The sequence below is a fragment of the Convolutriloba macropyga genome, unplaced genomic scaffold (genome assembly GCF_964194025.1).
Source record: "Convolutriloba macropyga unplaced genomic scaffold, txConMacr16.3 SCAFFOLD_5898, whole genome shotgun sequence".
NCBI lineage: Eukaryota > Metazoa > Xenacoelomorpha > Acoela > Convolutidae > Convolutriloba > Convolutriloba macropyga.
This window is the reverse complement of record NW_027451383.1, coordinates 4435-15000: the sequence shown is the minus strand read 5'-3', so window position 1 is coordinate 15000 and position 10566 is coordinate 4435. Positions and strand designations below refer to the sequence as shown.

Genomic DNA, 10566 nt, shown 5'->3' with positions numbered 1-10566 from the left:
TTATATTTCTGTTTCAGAGGATTTTAAAATGCAAGGATCTATGCTAGTTGGTAATGAAGAACAACAAATTAAAAATTAAAAGTTTCATCCTTAAAAAAGTTGGGTAAAATGTATGTGCTTTATCATTTTTGATTAACTACGATCAAATTTTTGATCTTGAGCAAAAGTTTTTCCGAAAACGAAAAATCATTCAGCAGTTCAAAAAATATTGTATAGCTAGTATACTGTGCTTGAACTTTAAACTAATGCAAAATTCTCCCAAAAAAAATCACATTTTAATTCTGTGAGAATTTCCATGATAACTCCTGTATATAGTTAGCTTTGGAGATGGGATTTTAGGTGAAAACTTTTATGATAGCCTTTAAATGCTCATATATAGACCAGAAAGGTGAATCTCTACTCATTATAACGCCTCTATGTACCTCTCTTTCTGTTAACAAAGTATGCAAGCCCAATTTATCAGTATTGTTACCTTGTGAAAAAATTCTTTCAGACTAACGAAGAAACATATTTGAAAAATTGCATCTCAATTTTCACATTGGTTTTTTACCATTATAATTAGCCCATCAAAATAACCACATTGTACAACTGAGGCAAAAGAAACCACTGCCCGCACTTAAATAGTGGGGTAATTCAGCTTGAATCATGACATTTTCATCATGATTTTTTCAATTTCAAGGATACCGATCATGACATTATATAGCATGTTCAAAAAAATTTCCATTTCTTTTAAACGTGTCCTTCCGTGTGACGAATGATTTATAAATCTTTCTTTCTCTGACTTATAAATTTGTGAAAACTGAAGACTGGTATCCATGTGATGATCCATGTGAAGACTGGTTTAAAACGTGTCCCTCTCTTTGAAACATGGTTTACAAACGTGTAATTCTCTGTGAAGCATGATTTATAAACGTGTCCTTCTCTGAGAAGCAAGATCTATAAACGACTCTCAGTCTGTGAAACAGGATTTGTAAACAGGATGTCTCAATCTGCAAAGCATGATTATAAACTTCTGCGTAAGCTAGATCATACTATGAGTCATCCTCGTAACTAACCTTTGCCACCTTACTAGCGAATTTTTTGGAGCTATTAACCAACTAAGCTTCCTCCGGCAATAAGCTCCTTTGAACTCGGAAAACAGATTAAAAGAAAACAGATAAATTGAAGAAATGAAATGCACGCTGAATTGGCATATTTCTACCAACTGTACACAAATTGATAATTACAATACGCACACGGAGAATAAGGCAAAAAACTAAGGCCGGTATCTCACGAGCAGTTGCCAATGCCTCCATCACCTGTCGTCAAGATTGTACCTTTCTGTTTCACAGTTTTTAACAAGGCTTCAGCTGGCGCAAATGTTGCCTCCGATTCAATCGCATCATTATAATATTATTTGAAATAAATTTAAAGCGCCAAACACACCTTATCAGACAGAAAAAACTAAAGAAGACAATTGCAAAAAGTGGTTTGAAAATATTAAAAATAACTTGAAAAAGAATACATAAAGAAACAAAACAACTGGGTTAAACAAAATAACTCATCTTAAAGAACTAATCAATCTGCCACTTTTTCACGAAGTCATCAAGAACAGAAAGGACCATAGCGGCCAGATGACAATGGCCTTAACTATTTCGGTCCTAATGAAAATACTGCCTATAGTGAAAGTCTTCAATTTTTATGAGCTTAGTATTCTTGTAGTGCTTTCCTAATCAGTCACTCAAAACAACAGTATTGGAAACCATTGCCGGGTTGAGACCTTTTTTTCTTGTATCTCCCGCAAAATTCACTCGATTTGGCCAAACTGCGCCCATAAAAATTACGAAATTTCCCAGTATATATTCAAAAGATTCTTCGGCAAAGTCGGTATCGCCCATAATTACAAAGACGCGAGTGACATCTTTGCAAAATCAACAAGTTCCAGGAGATGGGTACTTCGAGGCCCCCTCAGCGTCGTACTTAACCCTATAAAAAGATAAATTTTGTAAACAAAAAAATCAGTCCACGAATTATATGAAAAAAAATCTCACCCGTAATCTTGTAGATATTGGCCTTGTCTTAAATATAGAAGTGCTTAAGAACTTCTTCTCAATTGGAATCGCCAATGAACAGGAACGTCATCTGTAACATAAATTTTCTTCTCGAAAAAGGGGAGAAATTTTATAACGAATGAAAAGATATAAAGGGAAAACATGAAACAAGTTTCATCTTTTAAATACCAGTATTTTATACATGATGTTGCAAAACTTTGGGAGTAGTTGAACTGTTCCAAACAAATTAAGTTACAGATAAACCAATCTGGAATAAAATTAAGTTTTATAAACTTCAGCAAACACTTTTATCGTAAAACTATATGACATAAAAGCCTGTCTTGGCTTTGGAGCTAGCTTCAAGATAAGTTAATTTAATAATGATGTGGTCAAACGGATGCAACATTTGCGCCACCTCTTGACTTATTTTTAAATTTAAAACAACCAGGTGCCATCTTGATGAAGGTTGACGCACACATCGGCGAATGCTCGTGAGATACCAGCCAAACAATTCAGTCAATCGATATTTGATGAGAATAAGATGAGAATAGATGGCGAGAACAACTATCAACTGCAGAGCTGTGAAAATAACGATTGAAACCGCTGAATGCTTCTTGCTCTCTATCAACACCTAACAGATAACCTATAGCCCCCCAACCATGGTAATTTTACTATAATGGGCGGTAATAAATTCATGGGGAGCTACAACGGGAAAGACCCTGATAGTTTATTTGATTGCTTTTGATGCTACTTGTTGAATCATTCAGGATCGTACAAGATTCCTTCCAATTATATTTTCTAGGATGTGTCGCCACTTGTAGAGACAACTGGAAAAGTAGACAAAATGTTAGTTTGCCTGTATTTAACAATTTTTGGATTTATTCGTTTGCCCCCCCCCCCCCCCCCCCCGTTTAGTGGGTGCACAATATGGCGGGGCAATAATGAAAAAGACCCCCCATTTTCGTTCTCCAGTTGATTTGATTGCCACCTGCTTTGTTATTTCGACGCCTTGCTGTTGAAGAGCAGACATGTAATCATTTATTTAAGTGACATTTGGGATGTTCAATAATATGTACATCGAATTCAATGAATAATTACAACCTTTTCCCCATAAAGATTTTGACAACTTTATGAACCTACAAATTACCTACAATGAACCCCTAAATACAGTAATTATGCGTTATACCCAAAACGTACATTTTGCTCGATCTAATTTACTCGAATATGTCTCTGTTTATGTGATAGCTGTAAACAACAGGTCAATTCGTTAAAAATGAAAGAAAGCCTAATTTGATGTTCGCCTACAAATGTTTGTTGGATGAAATATTTTTGCATTACTAATTGCGGTTTCAGAAAACAAACAGATAGCTTTTTTTCTATATATACCTTAAAAAAACTTGGTTTCTAACATCAAATGAAACAACCAAATGAAACGATGTAAAAGTAATCAAATGAAAAACCACTGACAAACAAAAAGTAACACATATGAGAAACTAATTCAAAGAAAAATTTTAAGAAATACTGAAAGAAATGTTTTCTTGTTATTTTCTTAGAAAAAAGCTGGTGGGAAATTCATTAAATCTCTTTTAAGAAACAACTGGGTTAGTCTTGCGCAAAACGATTCTTAAGAGTTGTATACAAAACATCCGAAGAAAATCAACGATGACTAAGTCATAGAACAAAAATTGAGAGTTTCAACCAAAAAATCAGATTCACAAATGTGTTTGAAAATAGGCGTCACCGAAGCATTAAGGTGCGCACTGATCAATAAAACACTCAATTCATGCATCTTTGAAAGCATAAACACAATTTTTTAAGAGATACCACTTCTGTTGGAAGCAACACAAAACAAAAGCAGCAGTTGCAGGCAAGATTGAAAAAATCAATAAACACATGAACCGAGAACATAAATGAGAAGAAAGAACCGTTTTCTATAACGAGAAATCTTTGAATTGTCTCACTGTTGCCTCATTTGGGAGCATGAAACCTGTCTCCTTAGGGAAGCAAGACAAAAAACACGCAGGCTCGGTAATATGCGCTTGCACATAAAGTTCCGACCCCAACCAATCCACATTTTTGACTTAATTGTTTATCCAAAGAAGAAGAGACAGAAAAATTTCAAAAATTCACGTATTGTTCAGCAAATCATTAAATAAATAAATTAATGCGCTTTAGATGGCCCATGAGACCTACCATCAACGAGAATACAAGAAAAGATAAATTTAAACTTCAAATAACAATAAATTAAACCCAAAATCAATAGAGAAAAACACAATAGCGAAATCTAAATAGCGTCAGATAAAATCGAAGCAAAAGAAATTAGGTTGTGCTGCTCAAAAAATTTATGGGACTCGGAAACAATTGAGATATTAACCAGTTAATGTTAAACACCTACAAAAAAGAACGAAAAACTCGGCCAAATTTAAAAAAAGAATCAAATACGGTGTTGCAGACGTTAAAACCACAGGCAATTCTTTTAAAACGTGAAATAAGTTCAATTGCAAATTCTTTTTCTTTCAACTTGAAAAGGATTCTTCATTAGAGTCATGTTGTGGTAAGAAAGCATAAAAACCTCAAAATGCGCAGATACGGAGATATCAAAGCAAACAAGCCATTAGTATTCATAAAAAACTTGTATAATGATAGGTTGTTAAGTTGCTAGAGAAAACATAAGATCTGCTTTTACTAATAAAGGGCAGAAGTAAGACGAAAAGCGACTGAGTTCAAAAGAATCAATGACTTTCTTAAAACAAATTTATTCGAAACTATTTAAAAAAAAATTAGCTGCAAGAAAAACGGTCCTTTTGTAGCTACTTAGGAATACATATGATCTCGTTATTAGTGACACTGTTATCAGTGAGACTAATTGATAGGCTTTAAAAACATATACGGACAGAACTCAAAATTTCACAATCAGTTTTAACACTACCATTTCATAAACCATAAACATTATAAGACATTATAAAACCATATAGTCAAAACAAACGGACAAAAAAACTTCTCTTGGTTCAAGTAAAAGTTGATAAGACCTGTCAAAAATGAGACTAAGTTACATGACGACAAAATCAAGAACAAAATGTAGGTCAAAAGATCGTTTTATCTTTTAAAATTATTTTGTTTGAAAGTCATTAACATCTTAATCTATGAATTGCAATTAGTACAACGGATCCTTTGTATACTGGTAGGAAGGCATTTGAATCTTTTTAAAGTGATGAACAACTACAAAAAAAAACAACAGCACTGGTAAAATTTATTTGTTAAAATCTATGAAAATTTGCGAGAGACCGATTCCGCAGCCTTCAAAAGCAAAAACATCATGAAAAACACATACTATTGAACAAAAAAAGAAAAATAAGCCGTTCTCGCGGCGACACAGCTACCAGTTGAGGAAAGTAAGATAAAAAATGCAGATTTCAACAATTCACTGTTATTATACAAAATCTAATGAATAGAAGTCATAGGAGCTATTATATATGGAATGAAGACATGTCTTTGTTTCATTTGTACGAATTCAAGAAGCCAATTGGATTTATTTGATCAAAATCAATAAGCCAGGAAAGTGCAAAAAAAAACAGTTTCAGGCAAAAAACATGAATTCATTTTAAGTTAACAAAAACAAATTACAAAATGCAATAAAAATTGAGCTCATCCTGAAAACCTAATATATACTATGTTCAATTGAGCTCATTTTCATGTGAATGAGATTCGCAATGATTGAATCCTAATTTGAAATCATTCTCGTCGGTAATTGGCATAAAAAGAAAAAATTGAATAAAGAAGATTACGCCCTAATTTAATCTTAATAATTCTATTTTGTAGGAGTTAACAAAGTGAACAAAAACTGCCTTGATATGGCTGCGCCTCCAAATAATACATTTGATTGTCCCAGACATTTGGAAAATCGATAATTTGGCAAATGAAACAATACAATATATCAAAAACAGGTTATGCATTTTGGATACATATCAGTCAATTTAGCGAGAAACTGGCAAAATTTTAATGCAGGAGTTCTCTTAAAGGAGGCCGAAATTAAAGGAGGCCGAAAAAAAACATTTAAAATTCTCAACGAAAAATTCTTAAAATATGGGACAAAATTTTATCCTGAGAAACAAAGGTTTGCTCAAATTGTTCTGTTTTGTTTCTTTTAAAAGAATTTCCATGGCTGCGCTTGAAATAATAAAAATTTCAAAGATTCAGAAAAGCGTTTGTTATATAATGAATAAATAGGCCGATCATTTCAATGAAAAGTTTAAGTAGCACCAGAGTTTGATTAACTTTGATCAGACTTCTCGATCAAAAACTACCAATATAAAAAACAAGTCATCAAGTTTCAAAACACATGATAAAAAGAAAAGAAACCAACTAATCCCATTTGGACCCTAAAAATTTCAAGGGATGAGAGAAAATGTTGGAAATCATTCTAAAAATTCTAAGCAAAAAATAATTTAAATTTAGTTCCAAATACTATGTTTCCATTCCAACTGTTCAAGCTGCCCTAATCATTTCTAATGATAAGTACTAAGGTATGCTGCAACAATTATTTTAGACAAGGGTGTATGATTTTAGAAAAAATCTCTCGCAAATAGTGTTTTGATCAAGACTATTTATTTTTTTCTGTAATATCTCCAATTTTGTCCAGTTATCCATTTCCAGGGATCCAATTCCAGTTATCCAATTCCAGGGATCCAATTCCAGTTATCCAATTCCATGTTTGCTCGACTTATTGCAAAAATAGAAAACAGAAAAAAATAGCACCTTCACAAGACATACTGTAGAAAAAAAACCCAATATATTTCAAATTTCTTGAGTCGGAAAGAACCAGGAAAAGGCCAATAATAGCTCTGCTTAATTTGTAGAGAAAATTAAGTAGAGCCTAATTGAGGTTGATGTTTCTGTTGCTGACCAATGCCCCAAAATGTATGTTTTGCGGAAAAAAATTGCGTTTGTGATATAATATAAAACATGTTTTATTGTGGGGAAAAGGGAAGACAAGGTTTAAAAAGGAACACACGTTTGAAGGGACTTGAAACGTTCAGCCATATTTGGTATGATAGTTGGATTTGACCGGTCGCCTGCCAAGTGGGCTAACTTGACCTTCTTCAATTTCTGACACATTTCACACGCTGCATACACGCCCGTCCTTTCGTATCTATAGGAGTTTCTCCATTCGTGATATTTGATCATCTTCTTTTCATCTTTCAGGAGACTGTTTAAATACTTTGCCATCTCAGTTATATTGGCGAATTCGTTCACGTCGATGAAGGATCCCGGCAGCAGATCTCTGTATGTGTTCCACCACCCACTCACAAGAGGGATGGCCCCCGCTTCAATTGAATTGATGAACCTCGTTGTGACGAAATCGGAACAATTCGAATTCTCAAACGCAAACGAGAACTTGCAGTCTCTCGTGAGTCTTTGAGGTTCGTCGTAATAGTTTACGAACAAGTTTGCTGCTGGCCCGTGATCAACTAAATTGGGAAGCGATTTGTTCACACATCCACGTCTAATAGCATGTCCCCAAATATGAACTTTGCCCGATAAAGACTTTATCAGTGACTGTGCTATTTCGTTTCGTCTGTTCGTAAGTTCTCTCACACAACTTGAAATAATCCAGCAGAAATCTTTTGATCTGTTAGTATTTGAGTAGAAATCTTTCCACGGCTTTAAAGAGGATTCATTCTTCTTATTTTTATAAATATGAAAAAGTTTTTTGTGAATTGTTGCATTTCTTGATAGAAAAATAGTCCAATTGAACATTTGGTTTAGTATGGGATCTCTTTGAAACGCTCCCCAGGATCTTGCGTCTGTAGAGGGTTCTACAGAATGCATTACCCAAATCTGATCTCTCTTTCGAGTCTTAAGCGATATAGTTCCGTTTATTTTCACGAGATCAGCCCTAAATTCAAAGAAAAGCAATTATTTCCTTCTTAATTTAAGGGTAACTATAAGTTTTAATCAGAGTAATTGTAACAACCTAACTCTATATACTGCTAAAGAATTAGAGCTAAGAGGACTCGAACGCGGGCTGTCATGCTATCGTTGCACAAAAGCTCTGATGAAGTTAAAACTTTGTTAGCTTGATGTACCCGAAGATGGGTTATTACATTATATTGTGGCTTGTTATGATTAGCAAAAATTTCACCGTTTGAAAGCCATTTTTCGACTGAATGAATGGATTCGAATTTAAAATTATTAAACAGTGACAACAATCAAGATTGTATTGATTACGAAATGTATTGCTGATTTTTTCCCTTGTTTGATCTTGTTGCAGTTTACTTTCAAATAAGATTTGCTCTGATAATAATCTTCAGAAAATTTGCAGCTGAAGACTTTAAACGATTTTATGATGCATAGAGTTTTGGATATCCGGATATGAAAATAAGGAAACAATTGCCTGAGTACATGCACTGCTTGCATTCCAAGCATCACTGCGTCCATGGAGTAGAAGAAATCGGGAGTTATTTGATGCTTGTGGTTCTGGTAGAAGAAGCAGTCAAAGTCAAGATTACATTGCGACCTGAAGTTTCCCTCAAACTTCAAATCTCGTATATGATCTTCATATCTTTTCGTACTTGTGTACACCAAAACAGACACGTTTACGTGAGGTGCATTTTGTGCTTTTTTCACTGTTGTTTGGTACTGTACGTCATTTGAGTCAAATGGATAGGGCAATACCGGCAATATATTAAATTTGTATTCATCTCCCGCTTCTAAACACAATATTATAATTGAACATGAGACAACGAAACATCACTCAAGGATTAAACTTTAAGCCCTGTGAATTTTCAATAGTCCATTCGAGTCTCATATTAAAACTTTGAATCACGATAAGACCATGCTTGACCAAAAAATGTCTGAAAAGACTGTGCTTGATGACCCTAATAGCCTCTGAAAATGGTTTAGCTCAAATTTAATACATCGCTGAACATCGGCACCAACCAGTTGTTCCTGCTTTAACTTGTCTCCACCCACAAATGAGGAATTGGACTTTTACTTGATTCAAGAATAATGCAAAATCGAAAATGGTTTGAGCCATCTTTTTGATAGAGTAAATGAACTTTATTCAAATGCAATTCTCAAAAAACTGCCTTCAACCTGTTCATCGAAGGAGAGTCTAGAATCAATACAACTCTTATGCCCTTTGTTCGCGACTACTGAATAATCGTTCTCATTTTTTCTTTTAATGTTCTTCTTTAGGCTCCAAAGATGACGACCAATTCTGTCTTACTTTCATTGGCATTCAAATCATTTTCCTGAGAAATAAATAATATATATAATTTTTGAAATGTTTTCTTCAACAATGATTTTTCCCTCTAAAATTGTTTTTCTGGTGTTTAGAATTAATGTATTACCGGCATACTGGGATGTTTTTCCATTTGCAGTTGTATGGTTCATACATTTTACATCTATCTTGAGAAGCAGAGGGCTTAGAGCCGTTTTTTGAGCTACTCAGTTCAATTCAACCTTACTTGTTTTTTGAAAATTTGACTTTTTCAAATTCGATTATCTAGATATGAATAGCATTTGCTTGTTCACTGGGGAAATAGTTTGTTTTTGTGCTGCAAAATTCAATGTTACATTGAATGAAAAGATTTTGATAGATATAAGAAAGTTCCTGTAGCGATGTTATGTCTCTTTGTCAGTACAATGACAGTGAAAGAGCATCTATAATTGACTTTTTTTCTCTCAAACAGTTTTGGTGCCAGCAATTTAATTTTATAAAATAAATTTGGACGTGATCTCGTAAAAGAGTTTTCAAAATGTTTGCGAGAGCTTCAGTGAGTGAGATTGGTCAATGGACTGTTGGAGTCTCAGGATGAATAGTCTCTTTTGGAAATTGATCATTCAAAACCTGGTTAAATCAGAAACAAAGAGGGTCTGCTAGATGTTCTCTTGCGTCTTTTAATGCTCAGATTAGAATGAGTTATTTGGCCAAAAAACTTTATGTTTGAAATTGTTGAGTAAACAAAGTTTGGGAGTACGTTTGTTGTAGGCTTGATCCCTTTGTATGACTATAATACTTTACAAAGTCTGCTCCTCTTATGACTACTAATTAATATGGTTACTAAAAATCATTTATAACCTAGTATGACAGAAAAAATTTTTTGCGTTATGAGCAAACTGGGCTAACCGCATCAATTGCATGATTCTCATGCACTATTTCCAAGCGGTGAGATTGACCAATTTCAGGTACAATTTCAGCACATTTTCGGTACAATTTTTGTCCTTTTTCTAAAATGAATTTTACAGCATTTAGCGAACGTGATTTTCATCAGATGAATCTATCTAAGAGAAGAGGTCATTTCATTCAATGTGTTCAGTTCAAATAAATTCAAGCCTGGAAAAATGTTCAAAACATGCACGAGAAGCTGAAGCATGGACGTTGTTGAAATGAGCTAACTTATATGTGTATGATCGGACTTTGTGTCAATTTACAGCTAAAGTGGCCTTTTGTACCGATCAAAATTGCATACATCCCAGGTCGAGGTGTCACCGCCATTCGACACAAATATATGTAAGATAAGCGGTCAATGCG

At 34.0% G+C, this 10566-nt stretch overlaps 1 protein-coding gene across 1 annotated transcript; it reads right to left on the bottom strand.

Moving 5' to 3' along the window:
• Positions 1-6977: 6977 nt before the first annotated feature.
• LOC142356637 (4-galactosyl-N-acetylglucosaminide 3-alpha-L-fucosyltransferase FUT5-like) lies at positions 6978-8740 on the bottom strand (the record flags this gene model as incomplete). Its single annotated transcript, XM_075408483.1, has 2 exons — positions 6978-7926; positions 8425-8740. Coding segments are annotated over 2 exons (1217 nt in total), but the record flags the coding sequence as incomplete, so codon positions are not given.
• Positions 8741-10566: the final 1826 nt, after the last annotated feature.